Here is a 22,374-nt window from a genome sequence, read left to right as displayed (position 1 = left end):
ATGTGCCCCCTCAGGGAAAAGGCCAGGGGCATCAATAGTTTGCTCTCATTTCGCTTTTGATCTATGTGGTGTTCTCCACACTCATTTGGAAATTAGGAGACAAGGGCTATAGTCCATTAGGTCAGCCTTCCCTCCAGGAGAGCAGGGTGGAGATTACAACAGGATGGACAAAGGAAAGCTATCTGGCATATTTGGAGACTTTGTTTGCCTAAACATGGAAAATCCATCTTGGATAATGTAATCCTATGGGCAAATAATCTTGGTGACCCATAGGCAAATGTCTGGAATAAGTATGCTTTATGACAAATGACTCACTTATCAAGCTTATGCACAGGGAATCATCGGTGGAGGTTCATGATTCTAAACTGGAAGTGATTTTGCCCACCATGGAAAATGTGACTGTGTCTGGAGCCATGTTCATGTATGGGCTTTGTTGTTAGGATCTGGGGGAGGGTAGTGATGAAGTACCTTTACCTTTTCATTCTGTTAGGGTAGGTGCTTGGGTGATTGTTGAAGTATCTAACATAAGCAGTGGCTATTACCTTGGGCGAGAAGAGACCACTAAACTTTGAAAGAATGATTGGAATGGAGTCAGAACGAAGCTACAAGACAGCATAGGTTTTACACATTGAACATGAGGTAGGTGGGGCAAGCCCTTAAAAGATAAGGAAGAAAAAGAGACTGTTGTGGACAACTGGGCTATGTGTTGCAGGGTCCTCAAGGGTGTGGACTACATTTTTGTCTTCTAAGAGTTAAGTACCGTATTTTGAGCAGTACAGACTACATATTTGTCAAGTGAATGAGTACGCTTAATTGAAGAGAAATCATTAGTAACAGAAAGAAAGGCATTAGTGGGAAGGAAAAGATGAAGGGTCCTGGGTGGGGGAGAGGTGAGATTCTTGCATGAGAGGAAAGATACTGTGGATTACAAAGAAACAAGAAGGGATGCCTGGGTGGCTCAGTGATGGAGTGTCTGCCTTCAGCTCAGGGCATGATCCCAGAGTTCTGGGATCTAGACCCGCATTGGGCTCCCTGTAGGGAGCCTGCTTCCCCCTCTGCTTATGTCTGCCTCTCTCGGTGTCTCTCGTGAATAAATAAATAAAATCTTAAAAAAATAAAAACAAATGAGAGCTACGCCTTAAAAGGCATCTTGGCTCTGTCACTAAACCTCTCAGGAGCCCAGGTTTCTGGACTTTATGGCTGTCCCCCACCTGGACTCTTCTCTCTCTCTCTCTCTCTCTCTCTCTCGATACAGTACGTAGGGACGAGGACATTTAAATGATGAGGTCAGAAACCATTCATCCCATTCCTCTTTTATCAGCACTGCTGTCCCTCCCTTTTTAATATCAGAGGCACCATTCCCTGCATGAACCTAGAGCTGCTTCTCTTTTTGGACTCAGCTAAAGGCTGAGGTGTGCCTCCAAAGAGGTGGTTTTTAAATTTTTTTAAAGATTTATATGTTTATTCTTGAGAGACACAGAAAGAGAGAGAGAGGCAGAGACACAGGCAGAGGGAGAAGCAGGCTCCCTACAGGGAGCCCAATGCGGGTCTAGATACAGAGGAGCCCGATACAGAACTTGATCCCAGATCCCAGGATCAGGACCCAAGCCGAAGGCAGACGCCCAACTGCTGAGCCATCCAGGCGTCCCCAAAGAGGTGGTTTTAATAGACACTCCATTGGTGTGCAACTTGGTGTGATTGGCTTATTCGTCCTTTTTTTACATTCCTGTGTGACCACTCTTGAGTCCTTTTCCTTTGATTTTCAGACAGTAAAAGCTGCTTAGTTGGAAGTGATCACATTTGTCTTTTAGGTTCCTTAAGGGCAGTGACATCTTGAAATGTCCACCATAGTGCATGACTCGTCAGCACAGGGACTAGAATGTCTGTAATCCAACTTTATAGCCAGTCTTGTAGATTTTGTTTTTTTTTAAGATTTATTTATTTATGATAGACATAGAGAGAGAGAGAGAGAGAGGGAGAGGGGCAGAGACACAGGAGGAGGGAGAGGCAGGCTCCATGCTGGGAGCCCGATGTGGGACTCGATCTCGGGACTCCAGGATCGCGCCCTGGGCCAAAGGCAGGTGCTAAACCGCTGAGCCACCCAGGGATCCCCGATTTTGTTTTTTTTTAAGTAGGCTCCATGCCCACCATGGAGCCTGACATGGGGCTTGAACTCACCACCATGCCATCAAGACCTGAGCCAAGAACAAGAGTCAGATGGTTAACCAAGTGAACCACCCTGGCACCCTGCCAGTCTTGTAGGTTTTTTTTTAAAGGTTTTATTTACTTATGAGAGACACACAGAGAGAGAGAAGCAGAGACACAGGCAGAAGGAGAAGCAGGCTCCCTGCAGGGAGCTCCATGTGGGACTCGATCCCGGGACTCCAGGATCACGCCCTGGGCTGAAGGCAGGCGCTAAACCGCTGAGCCACCCCAGGATCCCCAGTCTTGTAGGTTTTTAAAAAATGGCTTCTAATGTCACAAACATGCTTTTGCTCTCATCACGAATTTAAAAGAGGCACCACAATCTATGCATCTCAAGCCAAAAGTTAAAGATAATATCTTTGGTTTTTCTCTCATTTCCTTACTTCCTACATCTCAACCCTTACTGTGTCCTCATTCTACTTCCCATCCTGCTCTGCTGCTACCACCTTATTCTATGCCTGTAGAATCTCTCCTCTGGACTGGTGCTTTAGCTCCTTGCTTCCAGCTCTCATCCCAGCGCCTGTAAGAATACTTATCACATAGTAGAAGCTCTATATGTGTTGAATAAACAAACTGTGAAAGTTATTATTGATGGGAAAAAAAGAAAAGTTATTGTGATGGGTAAGATTCCTTTCAGCCACCTGGCAAACTCACCAACCTTTAGACCCACCTGATTGAAACTACACATTGTCCCTGTGATGATAATTGTAGTCACAGATTTGTTAAGGCTCATCTGTTTTTTTTCTTCCCCTCACCTGTGACTGTTGGTTGACCCTCATTTTTAGGACGATAAGCAAAGGGGTTTTTTTTGTTTTTTGTTTTTTGTTTTTTTTTGTTTTTTTTTAAGCAAAGGGTTTATACGTGACTTGGGAGCCAGCAAAACAGGTTGTTCCTCTTTGGCAGTCTCTTGGATGAATCAAGAGTGGCCACAGGTATGAAATACACCAGGCAACTCCTTAGACTGTTTGAGGACTGATTGAACACAACTGTGAAATCACTACAAATTTTGCAGGGGAGTCTAATCTTTTGGAGCCTCTTTGAGAATTGGGTGATGGCTGTGGATTCTTTACCCAGAAAAATGTGCATATATATACATGAATACAGAATTTTGTAGTCCATTAAGGGGATTCATAGACAGCCCTAGCTCATAGCAGGAGTATGTGTAGTTTGAAAATGCATCTTCAAAATTATGTTGTTATATTTGGGATAGGCTAAAACATCTATTTTTTAACTATAAGTTACAGGAAGTAACATGGCAAAATAGCAAATGGGGATATTGCAGAAAAGAAATTATTTCTTTTTTTCTGGTACTTAATTGATATCATAGCAGAATCTTAAGGGGTAGGGAATTGTGAAGTTTTTGTTTATCAAACAAAAAAACTGAGAGATATTGGCTGGTTTTGCCTTATTCTTTTGTCAAGGAGGCAGAGGAGCATGGAACATAAAGCTCCCATTGCTGCAGACCTTGTGTGCCTCTTAACCTGGACAGCTGACTGTAGACAGACCCAGTGAGCCTCCTTGGGCCCAGCCGCCAGTGGGTGAGGAACAGAGGGTGCAAGCAGATGAGTGTAGGGCACAAGATGGAAGGAGAGCAATTTCTTCAGCATCTGCCCGAGTTGAACCCAGTGCTCCCCCCACCCTTTTTCTTGTTTCCCTGTTTTAAGTTTGCCCTGCCTGGCATCTCCATTAAACAGGCACATCAGGAAAGGAGATTGTCCTCTTGGCTAGAAGTTCTTACAAAAAATGGACAGTGTTTTTTATTCTATCTCCTTTGGAGTTAAGGAGAACTCTTATTTCCAAACTTATAGTCATGGTTTCTTGTATTCCTAGTGTTTTCACAATCTCAAGCTGGCTTGCTTTTGATAAGTCACTAAAGCAGAAGGTATTTTGTCCAGCTACCTAAGCAATAAAAGCAAGTATGTAATGCTGTAGTACCAGAGTTGTGGGATTTTTTTTCTCCTGCACAATATATTAACTAAGCAGAAAATTTAAAAGAACAAAGACAATAAAAGTAATGTTTGTTAGTGGTAGTTTGAGATATTTCAGGAGAGATGAGATGTGAAGAAAAGCAATGGCCATATTTAGAAAGCTGCCTCAAACCCAAGAGTATCTATTGAAGTAAACTTGATGACAGACTTTTTTCCTCTTCATGAATCATTGTATTCCTATAAAAGCGAAAATTCCTCTTCATCTAAACAAACGGCTTCCACATCTGTTTTCTTGGTTTCTCAAAAGGGTGTCTTTGGCTTGCATTTTTTTTAAAAGTGTTTATCTGTTTAAAATGAAATATCGTCAAAAGCAGTTTATACATCAAAATCCAAGTTGGTCTTCAGCTTCTAAGAATTAGTCAAGAATGATCTGGTGGTAATGGTGGTGGTATAGGGAAAAAAGAGAACACATTTTGTATTCTGCATTAGGTAAGTTCTCTCTTGCCATACTCTTTAAGTTTGTTGATTTATATTTTAAGTTTACAGTATGCTCTTTGGGCTCCAGGGACTGATCAAGTAGTTAACTTTGGCATTGGTAGCATGTCCCAGTATTTTAATGCTCTGGGCTCCGATTTCTGAAAATAAGTATTTTCCAAATTAGTAGCAGGGGAATTAATTTGTTAGTCCCATTGACTAAGAACTGACCTATAGTTTGATTTTTTTTTCTTTAATCCCATATTCAATTTTCCCCGCTCTGTCTCTAAGAGAAACACACTTCTAACTGGTTTGTGAAGTGCCATCCGCGCCTTTCTGAAGCCCTTCTTCATTTCACAGTCTCTTGTGAGTCTTGTGTACCCTTCGGGGGTTTTGGTTTTATCTTTGTAATCTTCAGTCTCTTCTTGTGTGACAGGCCACCATGCCCTTGAGCCCATCCTGCCTTTTAAAAATAAAGAATGAGAAGCAGCTGAAGTGCCAGCTCTTTTGCAGCTGACAGGAATCTGATCTACTGCTTGGATTCTTTATCTGGGTACCGGCATGCCAGTGGTGTGTGGCTTGTCTTAGCCAGGCCATTCACAGTCACAAGGTTTAAGAGGGTGGGAGCAGAGGAGGTTGTCTTCAGGAGAAAGAAAGATCTTTTTCTGTATGTAAAAGTCAGGGAGAGAGAGGCTGTAGATCAGCACGTGCAGTAGGACCCTGTACTGCACTGCCTAGGACTCCTGGCTGCTGACTGCCCAGTGGGATTTCTGGGCCCCATTCTAGGCAGTTTCCTTTCAGGAGGTTGTGCAGGCCTCCTCCCACCCCCTGAGCTACAGCTGTCTGTTCTGTCAAAACAGTCACTTGCTCCAAGGTCAAAGGTCCATGAGAACTGTGAGACATTTGATGTTATCAAAATCAAATTAGCAACAAAGGCAATTAATTTAATCACATATGACTTAGTTTCTCTCAAAAGGTGTGAAGAATGTTATTTGGAAACTGAGAGGAACCCCTCCTCCATAGCTGCTTTTTTTTTTCAGTTGGACAATATGAATCAGAACTGTTCACAAATGGCACCAAATTTGCCTTAAGAAAGAAAGCACTCCCTGCCCCCTCCCCGATGCAGGAGAGAGGCAGGGAGGCAGGAAAAGGATGGCTATGCAGGAGCTATAGGAGGCTCTTGGGGAACGAACTGATTGATGTTCAGTCTTCCTGTTGAGCCTGTCACTGCCTCAAGGAGGGGAGCCACTGCCTTTGGCTGTTGTGGTTGCTCATGAAAACACAAGGTGCTCTCCCTTCTTTGACCTTGTTTGGAGGGTTAATACAATTATTTGTATTAGGCACCAGCCACCTGTTGGGATCGGTCTCGTTAAAGGTCAGTGTGTGGTGCCTGGCTGTCTGTGGCAGCCTGCATCAGATTTGCCAGTGGCCACTGGTTTATGTGACACCTGCCAATTGTGACAGAAAGAATGGAGATCTGATAGCTGAAAAGGGAAAGGAAGATGCTGGAGGAGGAATAAGGGACCGGGGGTCCCACACAGCACCGTTTACTGTGATTTGGATGCTGGTTTGTCTTGTCTCCCTTTTCTCCTGCTGCCCCTTGGTTGAGCTGTGCCATCCATTTCGATGGATTCTGTCTGCATGCTGATGTTGCTTCATTTATTCATTTATTGCATCTCTGTAAAGTATTGGATTTCTTACACCTGAAATTTGTCACATCCCCTCTGTCGAGCATCTTAGCTTCCATCTGTCTCCCTGTCCTCTCCATTCACATGTCCACAGGCATAGTATACTCATCACTTCCGAAACTGCCTTAAAGGTTCTCCTCCCCAACCTGTTCCCCTTCCTGGATTCCCCGTCTTAATGAGTGACAGCACTGTCCACTCAGTTGTTAAGCCAGGAACATTGGTATCATGCTTGACTCCTCTACCTCTTCCTTGTGCCCCAAATCCAGCCAGTTGCCAAGTCCTGTAGATTCCACTTTCTAAACGCCTGTGACTGTCTCCAGTGCAATAGCTGTTATGCTATGTAAGCTTCATTACTTCTCGCTGTATGCTGCCCCACCCCACCCCACCCCACCTCACCTCCTGGCTGATAGGTATTCTCCACATGTTTTAGAGCCAGGGAGACCTCTTTAACTTGTTGATCCAGTGGTGTCACTCCTGAGTTTAAAGTTGTTAATGTGGCTTACAAGGTCCTTCACACTTGAACCTTTTCTCCTACCTTCTCCCTACTTTCCTGAGCATTCTAGCCTTAGCCATACTTTTTAATTTTTTTCTTACTGCATAAAAACTTCTATAATTTTTTAAAAGTTTAATGTTGTTTAGTCACCATCTATTTGATCCTCAACCAGCATTCTTCCTCCATCCTCCGTTGCCTGTTACTCCCTCTAGCTCACCTTCCCCTTATATACGTTCTGCTTCTGTCAACTTTTCTCTGACTCCCACCCCAGGGTTAAGAAAGAAAGCACTCCCTGCCCCCTCCCCGATGCAGGTGTATGTGCGCACATACACGTATAGGATTTTCCCGTCACATATTTGGTTCTCTGCTCCACTAGATGGTACACACTATAGAGGGGAGTGATCATGTCTGAATCATTTACTTTTGTGTTCCTTTTTACCTAGCACATGAGAAGTACTCAGTAAATACTTGGTGAGTGAACGAATCAGTTCCTTTTTGAGATTCTAAATGAAAGGAAAATTACAGTGCTTCCTACAGTTCGTATCAAATTCTTGAGCTTTGGCCAGATTATACTCTTGCAGTGCAATGAAGTCCAAAAATAAAGGTCTGTATTTTTTTTTAAGTCATGAGGAGCCAAATCTTGTATAGTCTTTGTATTGATATTTTATCTTCTTCATACTCTGTACCTCTATCCTACATGACTTTTCTCAAACTGATACCTGTAACTTTCAGAATTTCTCTTTATTCTTCCCGGAGAAAATATAGAAGTTGATGAGATAGAGGGAAAGCTGATGGATAAATGGGAAGGCATTATTTGATTGATCCTTAAATATATGTATTCTACAGGCATGGCTGAACATGTGTCTGTAACACATGTATTTCTGGAAAGGTGAACACAATTATATTTCCATAAATCTAGATCATCTTTCTGTAAGATTTTTCTTTGAAGCAGGGACCGTCTATATTTTAATCATAACTAATTCCCAGAATCTGTTTTCTGAACTTACAATAAATGGGAGGGCAAAGGACAATGTTTTGTTTTTTTTTTTAAAGAGTAGCAGTTCGCTGTAGGAGAGCATATAGAAAGTATGATCAGTATAGAACAAAATATAGCATTTATCCTTGGTACTGGGCTAGGGAGTTGCCTCCTACCCCCAAGGTGTCGGGTTTAAAAAGTTCTCCCTCCTATGACCTTCCCTAAAGCAGAGAGTAATGATAAATTGTCCCATGGCTACCTTGTCACACACCATTCCTAAGAAGGAGCCTTCCAGAAATCACAAATGCTGTTACAACGGTGACAGCCACCCCTTGGCCACTCCAGCTTCCCGTTGACCTCCAGACCACTGTCTAGCTGCTCCACCAGGGTCGAGCTTTAGGCCAGGTACTTAGTCATGACAAGTGACAACCTGTTACATCTGCCATTCGTGGGGGCTAGGAGCTCAAAGTTTTCTAGTCACATATTCCCATGACCTCAGTTATAAGGAAAATGTTGCAGATTCTAGAAAATGCTAATGTCCTTTTTAGCTGTAAGTATTATCTTGATTGCAGTGCTTCACAATTGCCCAACTTCATTATCTACGCATAGCCAGTCTGACGCCTTCTTCTCAAATAGACAATTATGATCAATTAAGCACTTTCAGGCCTTATAGAATACTTAATTTTATTAGTCAATTATTTGTGCTTTGAAAGAGTTAATGGTAGCTACCCAAGCCATTATTAGAAATTAGTATGTCCCAAAATAGAAAGGCTATTTCCTTTGTGTATGGCACTGCAGTGGAAAATGCCAAGCATAGTTTTTACTGAGTTAAAGGGTGAGGGAAGGCGGAGTGGGGGAGAAAGTTACATGTAAATCATTTAGCCATTAACCTAATGGGTGGATTTATCAATCCTATTACTATAAGCCCTTTTCATTTCCACTGAGGCCTGGTGCATGCTTGATCCCACTAATGTAAAATTCATTCCGTCTAAGTGATTACTGAAGTAAGACACTTTGAGTCAATTTTAATCAGGGTGTGTGAAACTTGCCTGAGCGCCGATGTTCACTAAAGCGCGGACATAGTTTGGCCGTGTCTTAATTAGCCCCCCAGATGAGTTATGCACAGAGTCAATCAGGGAACCAAATCTGAGCCTTCTGACATGTCCGTGTTTTCCTGTGAAGGAAATAACACTGTAGAGGCTGAAAATATGCAGCTCCAAAGCAAGACGCAAAGCCCTTTAAAGGGGGGTGTTTCTAGTCCTGTAGACAATATGTGAATTCTGAGAAATCTGAAAGCTTAATTCTTATGGCTAATTGGAGAATCTTCAATGGTACTTATATTTAAATGAGTTACAATTTCAAATCTGATGTAATATGTGGACCCTCTTCCTAGAAAAATGCATGTAGGCACACATTCAAATTTTTCCATACAGTTTCAGTGATGTTCACATTTCTTAACCTTAGGTTAATGTCTCCTGCTCTGGTTTCAATCTCGGTGTCTTAGGGTTTGGGTATTTTTTGGAAATTTAGTATTTAAGAGTGTAGGCTTGCACTTGAACCCTTGTGTCAGTGAGTAGATTTTGCTCAAGTGTGCTTTTAAGCCAGCTCTACAAGCTCTCCAGAGTCCTATGTCAGATATAATCCCAAGTATGGCAATAATGCACAGAAGTTCAAGTGAAACACGGGAAGGGGACGTGAGTTTCTGAACTGGAGATTGGAGTGGAGGAGGAACAGGGAGTAAGAATGTTGTGAAAGGAAGCTTTCTTTAAAGGTGAAAACAGTTTTTTACAAGTCAAAATGTAAGGTGGATTGTTAAAAAATGCACAAGATGAATGAATCTTTGGGGGCAAGGAATTAGAAGACAAAGGAGAAGTGAACTTCTCGTTTCACATATTCAAAGTCATAGATTCTAGTTATTTTACATTTTTAAGTCAAAAATAGAACCTTGACACATTTTTAGGGCAGTAATTGAGAGATACTCATAAATATCACTCAATGTATCTGTTAGGGAGGAGAAACCTATCAGAAAGCTTTGTTTATTCAGCGTGTTTTATATTCTTTACACATGAGCTGTCAGAAGGTCTAGGTTGTAAATTATGGATTTAAAACAAAATCAGTTTATCTGGAAATGAGTCCTATGGGAGAGTTACACTTTCAGTCAAGTTTATAATTAATGTACCTTTATCACTGAGGTAGACCTTCATTTTTCTTGAGTGAATATTTATCTCACATGCACTGTGCTTGAAGGTGGAATTAAAACTGATTTGCTCTTCACTTCTTGCATGGAAAGAGCTAGCTTTTATTTTATTATTTTTATTTTTTTAAGATTCTATTTATTCATGAGAGACACACAGAGAGAGAAAGGGGCAGAGACACAGGCAGAGGGAGATGCGGGCTGCATGCAGGGAGCCTGATGTGGGACTCGATCCTGGGACTCCAGGATCACACCCTGGGCTGAAGGCAGGTGCTAAACCACTGAGCCACCCAGGGATCCCCAAGAGCTAGCTTTTAAATGCATACTCTGTGTGGGTTTACTTATTTATTTTTTCTGTGTGGGTTTAATAGCCACTTTCTGCAACCAGCTTTAGGGTCCTTTTGTTGTGGAGATGCACTTACCAGTCCATGGCTTTGCTCTTCTCATGTTGGACCCCTTGGGTTTGCCTCCTTTTATTAGAATGTAAAAAAAATAAATGTTTATTGAATTACTCCTATGTGCCAGGCATTGAGTCAGGTTTAATAGCTAAGGCATGATCTCTGCTTATGATTTGCTTATAGTGTCTTTGTAGTAGAGTGGTGTGCTCTGGTATACACAGAGTACTTTGAGGCCTACATTAGACTAACATACTCCTCATTACCATTTAGCAGGGGAGACCAGAGAGGTTGTTCTCATGGTGTAAAGTTCCTTATAAAATAAGTAGACATTAAGTAACAATAATAGTTAACATTTATGAACTTATATACCAGGGACTGCAGAAAACAATTTACATGTGTTATATTTAATGTTCATTAAACGTAGCTGCATTGTAAGGAAGCTGTGGTTATCATCTCCATTTTACAGTCAAATGTTAGAGACATGGAGAGGTTACGTTGTGTGCCTGAGGTCACACAGCTTGTAAGCAGTGCTGTTATACTTTGAACTTAATCTCTATCAGGGTTCTCCAGAGAAACAGAACCAATATGCGGGGGGGGGGGGGTATGGAGGGGAGATGGAGAGAAAGAGATTGATGGATTGATTGATTTTAAGGAATTGGCTCATGGGATTATAGGCGCTGACAAGACTGAAATCTCAGAGCAAGTCAACAGGCTGAAGACTCAAACACACAGCACTTGAGTTGATGTCTACAGTTACCTTGGGGGGCTTCATTCCTTTCTCTCCTAAGGCCTTCAAATGATTAGGTGAGATCCACCTGCATTATGGTGGGGATGATCTGCTTTACTCAAAAAGTCTATAATTTAAATGTTGGTCTCATGTAAACAAAACAAAACACCAAAAACAAGAGAACCTTCACAACAACATCTAGACTGGTGTCTGACCAAATAACTGGGTATCACTGGCCTAGCCCAGTTGACACAAAATGAACCATTACACAGCCTAACTTCTGAACCCACACTTTGGACCACTATGGGGAAACAGCATGTGAAAAGCACAGAAGCAAGAAAAAGAGCATGGCTTGTTCAGTGAACTCAAAATATCTCAGGAAGGATGGATTGAAGAGTGCATATGGGAAGCATTCAAAGGTGGGAGGAGGCCTTTACTGTATCATTAGAGCCTTGGGTAAAGCTAAGGGATTTGAAATTCATTGCAAAGTGTACATTTTATTTTAGAAAGGATGCTGGCAAAGTATGAGGAATGGCTTCAAAGGTAGTGATGCTGGAGACAGGTAGGCTGAGTGGTGAGGACTTGGAGGAGGAAGGGCACATTGGCAAGAAGATAGAATCTCATGTGAGACTTGTTAGCTCGTTGGATTAGAAAGGAAGTCAGCCCTTCCTTTTAGTTCTAGGTTCTTGGAGGGGCCATTTATCCTTTTGGAGCCAGGGAGGGTTTGGAGGAGATGTATGGGGTTTAGAAGGAATTCTTATGGGACAGACAATGGAATATGGGTTTGGAGAGAGAAAATGCTGCCAATTAGCATAATATCACTGATTCCCAACCAAGGGCAGTTTTGTCCCCCAGAAAACATTTGGCAATATCTAGAGACCATTTTGGCTGTCAAAATTGGAGAGTCTATGTGCGTTCATGCATGCTACTGGCATCTAGTGGGTAAAAGCCAGAGACAGGCCCTCATGACCAAAAACTCTCCGGCCTAAAATGTCAGTAGTGCTGAGGTTGAAAAGTCCTGATATGTGTGTGTGTGTGTGTGTGTGTATAGATGCTGTGTTTATATTCTCCTGGCGGGGGCAGGGGGAATCTCAGTAGAGGAATGTCAAATGTTTTAAGTATTGGAAATATACCCACCCACTTATATTAAGTGCATTAAGCTATATGCAGACAACTTGTGAGAGCCTACGTATTTTCTAGTTATTTTACAACCATATAGCCTTCGAAAGTTAACCTAGAATATGGATATATATATTCTTGTAATGCCGACGGTCTTTGTTGGACATATTTGTGCCTCCTTTTCCTAGTACTAAAGAAGTGATTGTGTTTGAAGGACAAGACAACCAGATAGGAGGATAGAGGTGTTTCTGCTTGTCAAACTAGGATTCTAGATTTTTAGATCTGGGAGGAATCCTAGCCTCATTTTTTCTAAATGAGGATGCTAAGACCTAGAGAGGGAACCCAGATCATTCGCAAATCACTCAGCTACTAATTGGCAGTTTAAACCAGTACTCACCTTTCAGACCCCTGGCTTTTCTTTAAACTCAAATTTGTATAATGTTTTATCTTTGCTATCTGTGTTTTCAGCCTAGAGTTCTTTTTATTCCCATGTATCTCAGGGATCTGGGTGGCACTTTCCCCCAGTTTTAAGGAAGGTAAAACTATTTTAAAGACAGTAAAAAGCCCAGGCAGGAATGTTAGGTGGTAGAGACAGAAAGTAGGGTACTTACCAAATCCATAGCCTATGCTCCTTGAGCGTCTTATAGAGAAGACACACATCTAAGAATAAGGGGAAAATAAGAAAAAGGCAGTAGAATATAATAAGGATGAACCAAATGTTTGCCAAGTGGGAGAAGGGAGTATCACAGAGTCCTGCTCGGAAACTGCTGAAATTGGGACTAGGAAAACTTAGATAATGGTTGGATTACCAAATATCATAATATTTATATTTCTTGTACTTTTCTCTTCCCTATCCTTCAAAACCATTCATTTTGCTACCCCCGTTATGCTAATGTGTTTTTAAAAAAACCTTTCCAGTTTATTTCTAATTTTATGTCATCAGTAACAGAAGAATCCTAAAGCCATTGAGATTTCAGTTGTCATTCTGTTCATGCATTATTTTTTTAGGATTTGACCTTACCCCAAATTTTCTTAACTTGTAGGATTTCTGTTGCATTTAGACCTGTGCTTTTGGAAAAGGAGCTTGAAACTTTTTTTTAACCATGGAAAATTGGTGTTTTCTCGCTTTCATTTAGTATTAATAAGCACAGTTTTAGGCTATAGTAGTGTCTAAAACCATTTCATAACATTTCAATGTATTGCCAGACACCCATATTCTATCCTGACAAAAAGTAAAGATCCCAGCTTTTTCCCAGCCTTGGTAGGAGAAGCTGTAAATGCATACGTCAATAGAAGTTGGTCTTAGGTCGTTGCCGCTGTTAAACCCAGCGTCATAAACATGCTCTTTCTGCTTAGTAAACCACATTGTGGGTGTATTCCTGAATACATTATTTTCTTTAGGAAAGAGTTTTTTAAAATATACTTTACATTTCCTTTTAGTCCCTACCGCCCTTCTCCAGCCTTCAGAGGCTCAGATTGGGGTTAAAACACTTTTTCGTATTATTTTAATTACTGCTCCTCCCCACCCCCAGCCCCACTCCTTTCCTGTTTCCCCCTCCTCTTTTCCCCTAACGGCACTGTTCTGCAAAGCCTGCAATGATTGATATGATGGCAGTGCTGTCATTCTTTTTAACCAAAAAAAAAGTCATTTTTGTTCTAGTTATTTTAATAGAGTCCCATTAAAGATGTATTGCTGACTGAAATATCGGCATGAAGGGCTCTCACTGAGCTGAGCCCAGGAATTAAGAAGTCAGGAAATCGGCTGCTGCATTGCAAGAGAGCCTTGTGTGACACCGAATCTCCTGATTGGGGAGATCATTACTGCTATTATGACTCGACTTGCGTAGGAATTTTAAATTCCATCTGAATGTCAGTAATAACCCTCTTAGCAAATTATCCTGAATAAAATCACGAAGGCATTTTATATAATAGGTGTTGAATTACTGGATAGATTTGCTAATTAAATACTCTTTGTTCTGCTGCAGTTGACATTACAGGGTAAGATCTTGAACAATTATTCTCAACAGCTGTACTTTGTTAAGGGAAAAATTAACCACAAAGTTTATTTTTTTACACTTGAAGTTGGCAGATTTTTGAAATGTGCTTGAAAAAATTCCATCATCCAATTGGTAATGAGTAGATAAATATGCAGGTGTTGCTGTGAAATCAGATAACTGCAGACTGCCTTATTAATGAATTTAGCAAGCCTTTATAGTCCTGTTTTCTAGCTGTTGGCACTTACAAAATGATTTTCTGTCAGAATGGGTAGCTTTAATATTAGGCTTGTCAATTTGAAGTGAACTTATGAACGGACATCTTGTAATCCCTGTACCTTGTGTCCAGTAGACTTTTCTTGATACCTGTGACTTCTTTTAAAAATGCATTTCCTTAATGGGGAAAATACCTGTGATGTATAAGTTATTGACTGTTGGCTTCCAGAACATTCATGTGGTATGGGCTTTTTAACAAGCCAGTGAAACATTCTGAAGAGAAAATGAGATAGAAGGTCCAGCTTCTAGATTGAGCTCCTGACTAGTTCTGTTATTTTGGGTAAAATCACAGAGCCTAATTTTACTCATCTGTAAAATGGGGTTTGTAATACTGCCCACTCCTTAGGATTATTCATTCAGCATTTTACAAATACTCGTTAATAGCTCCTGTGTACCAGGCCCTCTGCTACGTACTAAGAATTTGGTAGCCCACAGGGTGTCTAATAGCTGACAACCCCCGGCGTTGCAGTGAGCAGTTTGAATCAAGGGTAGCTTTTGGGTGATCCTACTCATTAGCACTTGGGTAAACATTGGTCTGGACAGGGCACTATGGTACCCACCATGTAGAAGTGCTTAGTGAAGAAGCGTGAGAGGTCAGGTCAGCATGATTGTGGGGTGTGTCCTAGCGGATGGACTGAAGAGTTGACACACTTTGGGGAGGACCTTGAACCTGAAATGGAGCATACTCATCAGCTATTGAGGTCCCATGGAAAGATGATGATAAAACTATCTTCAGAAATCAGTATAACCTCTGTGGAAAGCAATTTGATTATATTTACAAAACATTTGAACCCATATAACCTTTGACCCAGTAAGTCTTAGAGAGTTTATCTTGTTACTGGCAGATTATATGTATATGAGGATTATTTGTTGAAGTGTAGTTATAAAGGTTAAGATCAGAAACAACCTATATGTTTATTACTAGAACACTGGTTAAATAAATCATGATCGAGTTACACAGTGGAATACTGTAGAGTTATTAAAAAAGAATAAGGCAGCTCTTCATACATAAATAGGAAATAATCTCTAAGATAAAGTATTAGGTGAAAAAAAGCTGCCGCAGTATAGTCTTTATGTTTTGCTTCATTTTCTACCATTTTTTGTGTGCAAAAGATCCAATACCAGGTTTCTGCGGTCAAACAAAATAATTTTGGTAGCCCTCAGGTCATGTTTGGAAATGGTAGTGAGTTGGTGGCAGGAGAGAATTGAGGCAAGTAGTAAACGTGAACAATGAAGGTTGCCAGTACATGTTGGAGGTTTGCTCAAGGATGACATAGTAGATTTTGTTCGTGGTGTGAAAAAAGAGTAGAGGAAATTGGTTCCTGCATATACTGAGTTGCAGTGAGAGGTTGACAGGCTGCGTCTGAGGTATTTTACTTAGGTAATGGTTACCTTGTGGAGTTGTCTGTTGTGATGAGGAAGGCGAAGCCTGGTGGGGTAGAAGGGGAGGAGGGTAAAGAGAACTTGTGATGAGCAGTTCTGTCCTCACTATGATTAACTTGGTTGATCTCATTATTGCCCTCTTCCCGAAGGAATTGTCAGATAATCTCCCACAACGCATTTCCCTGTGATTTAGATGTTTAAAAGGGAAGGTGAAATGGAGGAGAGTGAATGTTTTTTAGGAGTTAGCTGAATTCCAGGAAAGTAATTGGGATTACTTTGAGACCTATCAGTCATCTAGCAAATGGGGTTTTGAGCCCCTGTCATGTGTGAAGCCTAGAGTTAGGCCCAGACATGTGCTCTGGCCTCCAGGTGCTTGTGATCTAGTTGGAAAGGGGATACACTGTCAACTAAAAACTTTTCAGAATGGGAGTATCATGATTATCTTAGTCCAGTGGTTTTTAGCCCTTCCTGCTAATCACCTTTTTCAGGTGATTCCAGTCTATGGCTGTTATTAAAATCATTAATTAGCCTAATCCATATTCACCACCCCCAGGAAAAGGGCTTTCTTCGGTAAGAATATAGGACAATGAAGGCCTGAACAAAATTAGGAGACTGTAATAAAGGGGAAGAAGCAGTAGGAATGGCAAGTAAGGGGTGGATGTAAAAGATACTCTTTAAAAAAAAAAAAGATACTCTAAGTACAGGGTTTCTAGGGCTCTGTAATACTGTCTTCAGTCTGCTGCTATCTGGGCCTAGAGACAATCTCGTCTACACCTATTACCCGATCACTGAACATTTCCTCAGCCCCACCTTAGTACTGGGCACTGTGCTACCTCCAGAGAGTATGTGAAGGTCTACCCTCTGCCTTCAGGAAATTTACAGTCTTTAGAAGAAACTTAAATCTAGTGTATATGCATTTATATTTTTGTACTTTTTAAGATTTTGAATACCATGTAGATAAGAATGACCAGATTTGAAATGTTCTGTTAAGCTTTTTTTTTTCAGTCACACAGATCTAGTTAAATATTAGTAATGAGAATAGTTCGCCTTTTTGCCATATCATAAAGGGATGTTTTTATTATGCGTATTCATTAAAGATAGATCTTTATATGAATCTTAAGTAGATCTTTATAGTAGAGCTGCTTACATATCTCTGGCTAAGAACATAGAGGCCAACTTACTTTTAGATTATGTTGATATTACTGTTCTTATGAGGATTGTAGTTAGAAAACCATTGAAGAGCTTTATAATTTATGACTAGTCGTTGGGGTTATCTATCTCTATGTACTTAAGTTTATGGTTTTGTAACTATGTAATGCATTAATCTTGACTTTTCTTTCATTTAGATTTTGATGCATACAAAAGAGATGGTACAAAAGGTAATGCTGAGCATTTTCATTATACAATGACTCTTAAATATCATACCTGGTGACGTTTTTGTATTCAAGGAAAATTGTAACCCAAACAGACTGGAAATGGCTTCTTAGGATGCCTAGTTTAAGATTATAATCCGTCCTAATGGATTATAGCTTTTTTCTTTTACTAACACTGATATGATCTAGCCACTGCTTGAAGCCTATATGTGAGTGTTTCAAGCAAATTAGTAACAGTGCTAATTAGAGTTTACTTCCAGGCCTTTATACTGTATGTGCTCTAGTGTTTTTTGTTATGATTGATTTTTTTTTGGCACTCTTCATATTCTATTGAATACTGTTTGGAACTGTGAAGAATTTCATATGGATTTGTGCCCCTGAATTTTAAAAACCCATTATAACCCATTATGTTTCTGCTTTATAAATTGCCATGACCACTAAGCTTATGGTACAGTGGATAAATACAGACCCCCTGCCCTTCTTCCTAGTTTCTTATCCTCCTTTATGTTATTTAGTTCTATAGTTTGTGTCGGTTGAAACTATACATTTCCCTGGCCACTCTGCTCTCTGTCTGCTTTAAGAAAATTAGCTAGATTTTCTTAATGTGATAGTGGCTTTCTTTTCTGGTTTATTGGAGCTTATCTTTGATTGTACTCTGACAATATGGATAAGAATAAACATAGACTTTTGAAAGATCAATGTAATTTCTGTAGTATGGAAAATCTTGAGTTTCATTGTGTATGATGATCACTTTGTCTTTGTTGTTAATTTTTATAATTTTTGCTTTTTATTAGATGAACCTTGAAGTTATTTATGGAGATACCGATTCAATTATGATAAACACCAATAGCACCGATTTGGAAGAAGTATATAAATTGGGAAACAAGGTGAGATAATCTGATGAAATTAATCTGTTTTACCTACTTTTGTGAATTCTCTTTAAACATGGAACTTCATAAATTCATGTATGTGTATGTGTGCTCCTGAAAATAATAAACTTCATGATTCTCATTTCCTCATCCTCTTATTTTTCTTAACCTCTACTCCAGTTGTTTGTTTTTAAGGGTTAAATTCAAAGGAGAGTGTTTTTTTCCTTAAGTGATAAATACATTTTTACTTTGAAAACCGTCTGAGATGTTTTCATCTTGTTGCTAAGGCTGGTGTTCTTCTCACAGTTCCGGGATATTGGGCTTAGGTCTGGCTACAGTGATATCTCTGACTGGCTACTGTTTATCCTGGGTCTTGCGAGGGGGTTCACACTGCTTCACACCCTGTGATATACCCTGTGTCAACTTCCTGTTAAAAGAAGAAAGCAAAAAAAAATTTTTTTAATTTAAAATATGGGGGCAAAAAAAAAATAAAATAAAATAAAATATGGGGGCATCTGGGTAGCTCAGTCAGTTAAGCATCTGCCTTTGGCTTAGGTCATGATCTCAGGGTCCTGGAATTGAGCCCCATGTCAGGCTCCCTGCTCAGAGGGGAGTCTGCCTCTCCCTGTCCCTCTGCCCCTCTCTCCTTTTACTCCTGCTGTTTCCCCCCTCCCCCACAAATAAATAAATAAAATCTTAAAAAAATAAATTTAAAATATATGGTCATGTATATTCTTATCACATTATCATGCATGAGGAGAAATATATCTAGTAGTATTCAGATGAATTTTATATGCTGATATGGATAAATACCTATCTACGTACATGCATACACATTTATAATTTTACAAGAATACTTAAAATATATTTGAAAAGGCAAGTGGACATTTTTTTTTTGCAAGTGGACATTTAAAAGTAATCATTTGTTGCCTCCTAATTGCAGTTTATAATTAGCAAGCGTTTCTTGAATACTTGCTATGTTAAGATCTTGTCCCAATAAACTAGAACTAAGATAACATCTTACAAAATAACAGCTTCCTGCCTTCTTCACTAATATGTGTGAAATATGACCTGTAGCCTTTGCCTGAGAGCAGGCCTGGCCTATTGTCCTCATATTGAACTTCAAAAAGCTATGTATTTTCCTTAAAATCAAGGCTGTGCCTTGATCCTATCAATAAAGAGCAGGTGACTGATTAATTTTTGTTCAACATATAGTTATTTCCTTATACGTCAGGTGCTTTGGGAGGTACAGAGAGATCTTAGACCTTTTTAAAACAGATTTTATTTATTTATTTTAGAGAAAGACCATGTGCTCATGTGGTAAGAGGGGCACAAGGAGAGAATCTCAAGCACACTCCACTCTGAGCACAGAGCCTGATGAGGGCTACCCTTCCATAACCCTGAAATCATGACCTCAGCTGAAACCAAGAGTCTGACAATCAGCTGAGCCACCCAAGCACCCCTTAGACTTTATTTTTAGTAGTCAAAGTTTTACTTATTTTTAGCCACCTATTTGTTGGATTGTCTAATTTCTAACTCAGTAGTTTGAAGGTAAGTACATACGCATTTAGTTTACAGATTCAGAGACTATTTTATAATTTTTGTAAATTTCCTGGGGCAGACCCTGCCAATTCTGTCCTTTGGTTGAGTGGGATGATATATTATTATTTTTTTCATCAGTTTTTCTCCCTATGCTCTTTCAGTGGTTTTGCATCATACTCAACATAATACTGTGTTTTAGATCACCTGAGTAAATGCACTCTAATCTTGTGTGAATTCAAGTTCTGTTTAGATTAACTCTGGGGAATTTGTAGCTTGTTCATCTTCTTCCTGGTAGATGTTTGAGAAGCTAGTATTAATGATTTGAAATTTTCACAGGTAAAAAGTGAAGTCAACAAGTTGTACAAACTGCTTGAAATAGACATTGACGGTGTTTTCAAGTCTCTGCTACTGCTGAAGAAAAAGAAGTATGGTGCTCTGGTTGTTGAGCCAACGTCAGATGGGAATTACTCCACCAAACAGGAACTGAAAGGGTTAGATATAGTTAGAAGAGATTGGTGTGATCTTGCTAAAGAAACTGGAAAGTGAGTTCAGCTTTCATTTTTGCTTTTTTAATTTGTCTGTAAAAACTTGGAGTATTAATGACCTAGAGAAGATTTGTAATTCTGCCAAGCGCGAGGACATAACTTCTTTGACGTTGTTACATATTAATGCTTCTCATTTATTTGGAGTGGAATTTTCCAGGTAGATTAAAACTCAACAAAAGCCAAATTTGCTCAGTAAGAGTTACTTGCTGTAAGATACATCTTGGGAGCTATAACTCATAGGGTGAAGCTTCATATCTTAGCTCCCTATGGTGTTGGTTTCATTGATGTTGGCTTGTGTCAGTTTTATTTTGCTTTCATTTTCTTATCAGAAAGTGCCTTGTGTGGTGTTCCTGAATTGTTTTAGAGCCTCTGTAGGAACATAATTGTTGAAATTTTCCCCTGTTGTGGCTTAAATATTCTGGGATTCGTAGTGGACCACAGACTGAGACTTTGTTCCATCCATATCATTTGTCTGTAAAGATTCTTATGAATCTCTAGCAAAAAGAAAAAAATAAAATTCTTTCTTTTTTTAAAAAATAAAATTCTTACTAAGGTTAATTTAAGAGCTAGTTCTCAAATACTCTGAGTACCTCAGAAATAATAAATTTCATGGCTGACCCCCCTACCTTTGCATCTGAGACTGGAAATTGTGATGATAAGGCCTGTTTTTTTTTTTTTAAAGAGTCACATTAATTTATAAAGCATCCATTTAAAAAAGGTTGAATCTTTAGGTATTTAATGTTCTGTCTTTTTAGATATTCCTGTTTGGTGAACCTGCCCAATTCTGAAAATAGAAGAAATTTTTCTTTAAAGCAAAATTTAAATTAATTTTAATATTGCTGAATAGTCACACTTTTTACTTGTTTTCTAGTCTTCCTCTTGCTTTCAAGTTGGGAGATTAAGCAATTGTTGCTTCTGCAGAACCACTCTTGATTAGGCAAAGTTGATCATTCGACTATAGGTCACTGTTAGCCTTTTATGAAATGAAGTTTGAAATGCTTCATTGCCCCCAAATGTACCCAAAGATGAAACTACTTTGTATAGACTGTCGATTAGTGTTCTCTTCAGCTTTGTGTTTTCTAAGAAAAGATGCATCATAATAGAAGTAAATTTCTCTGAGTTAGAAATGTATTAGTAATTAAAGCTATACAAATGTTTTTGTTAGGGTTCTTTTTCTGACAAATTATAATGCAGCTGTCAAACCCTCGCTCTGCATTTTCTCAGAAATGGATAAAATATTGGCTTCTTTACTCCTTTTTCTTTTTTCCCTTGTTTTTTGAAGGGGTCTGGTAGAATAATATGAACTTTTTCAGAGATAGCATAAGGTTGGAGAACATAATATAATGAAGCTAAAGAAAGAAGTTTGAAATTTTCGGTTTTTAAAAAAACTTGGATAAAGAATTGTGTTTCTGCTTACCTAGCTAATGGTCATCTCAGCTTGGTGATATCAGAAATAGTATCTTGGTGCTTTATGAGGAGAGTGAAATTTTTGTCTTTTAAATTTTTTCCCTATGGGTAGAATATAACTGCTTGTGAATTTTGTAATTGCATATATGCAGTTGTGGATGGAACACATACCTTTCTCTGTCCACATTTTGTATGAAGCATTAGCTGGTGCATTAAAAAAATGGTCTGTATGTTTAAGGGCAAACCTGACATTCCAAGGTTGGTAAACCTTTGGTAGAGTTAATGTTAAAAAACAAATAGTAACGGCCTTTTGGACACTCACCCTCATGTTAGCTTTTAGTACAGCTCTTGTCCACATGTTAATCTAATGGCATTTATCTTCCTTTTCTCTCCTTTATTAATAAAGTATAATATTAAAAAAATGAATCCCTCTCTTTTTTTGCAGCTTTGTCATTGGCCAGATTCTTTCTGATCAAAGCCGAGACACTATAGTGGAAAACATTCAGAAGAGGTTAATAGAAATTGGAGAAAATGTGCTAAATGGCAGTGTCCCAGTGAGCCAGTTTGAAATTAACAAGGTAAATGTAGCATTTATTGCTGAGCCCAGCTGCTGCCATGTGTTTTTTGCCTCCTTCAGCTAGTTGAAGAACCACCTCATCCTTGCAATCGAAATAAATTCTAGCTGGTGATGAAAGCTGCTTAACAACTATCTCACCGATGGAGCATTAGCATACTGCTCTTCCTCTTTCAGGCCCCCCCTCCCCCGTACTGCCCTGCCAGCCA

At 39.6% G+C, this 22,374-nt stretch overlaps 1 protein-coding gene across 2 annotated transcripts in view; it reads left to right on the top strand.

Moving 5' to 3' along the window:
- POLA1 (DNA polymerase alpha 1, catalytic subunit) overlaps positions 1 to 22,374 on the top strand; it is a 310,973-nt gene that overhangs the window by 97,715 nt on the left and 190,884 nt on the right. For both annotated transcript variants that reach the window (XR_013375181.1, XM_077890067.1), the window contains exons 27-30: positions 17,202 to 17,234; positions 18,023 to 18,115; positions 19,976 to 20,181; positions 22,037 to 22,169. Coding sequence is in view for 1 of the 2 variants with exons in the window: in XM_077890067.1 (XP_077746193.1) it covers positions 17,202 to 17,234; positions 18,023 to 18,115; positions 19,976 to 20,181; positions 22,037 to 22,169 (465 nt within the window). In the remaining variant the exon portion in view is untranslated. The remainder of the gene's footprint in view (positions 1 to 17,201; positions 17,235 to 18,022; positions 18,116 to 19,975; positions 20,182 to 22,036; positions 22,170 to 22,374) is intronic.

This window comes from Canis aureus, chromosome X (genome assembly GCF_053574225.1).
Source record: "Canis aureus isolate CA01 chromosome X, VMU_Caureus_v.1.0, whole genome shotgun sequence".
NCBI classification, from domain to species: Eukaryota; Metazoa; Chordata; class Mammalia; order Carnivora; family Canidae; genus Canis; species Canis aureus.
The sequence above is the reverse complement of the archived record's forward strand: the minus strand, read 5'-3'. Positions and strand labels throughout refer to the sequence as shown.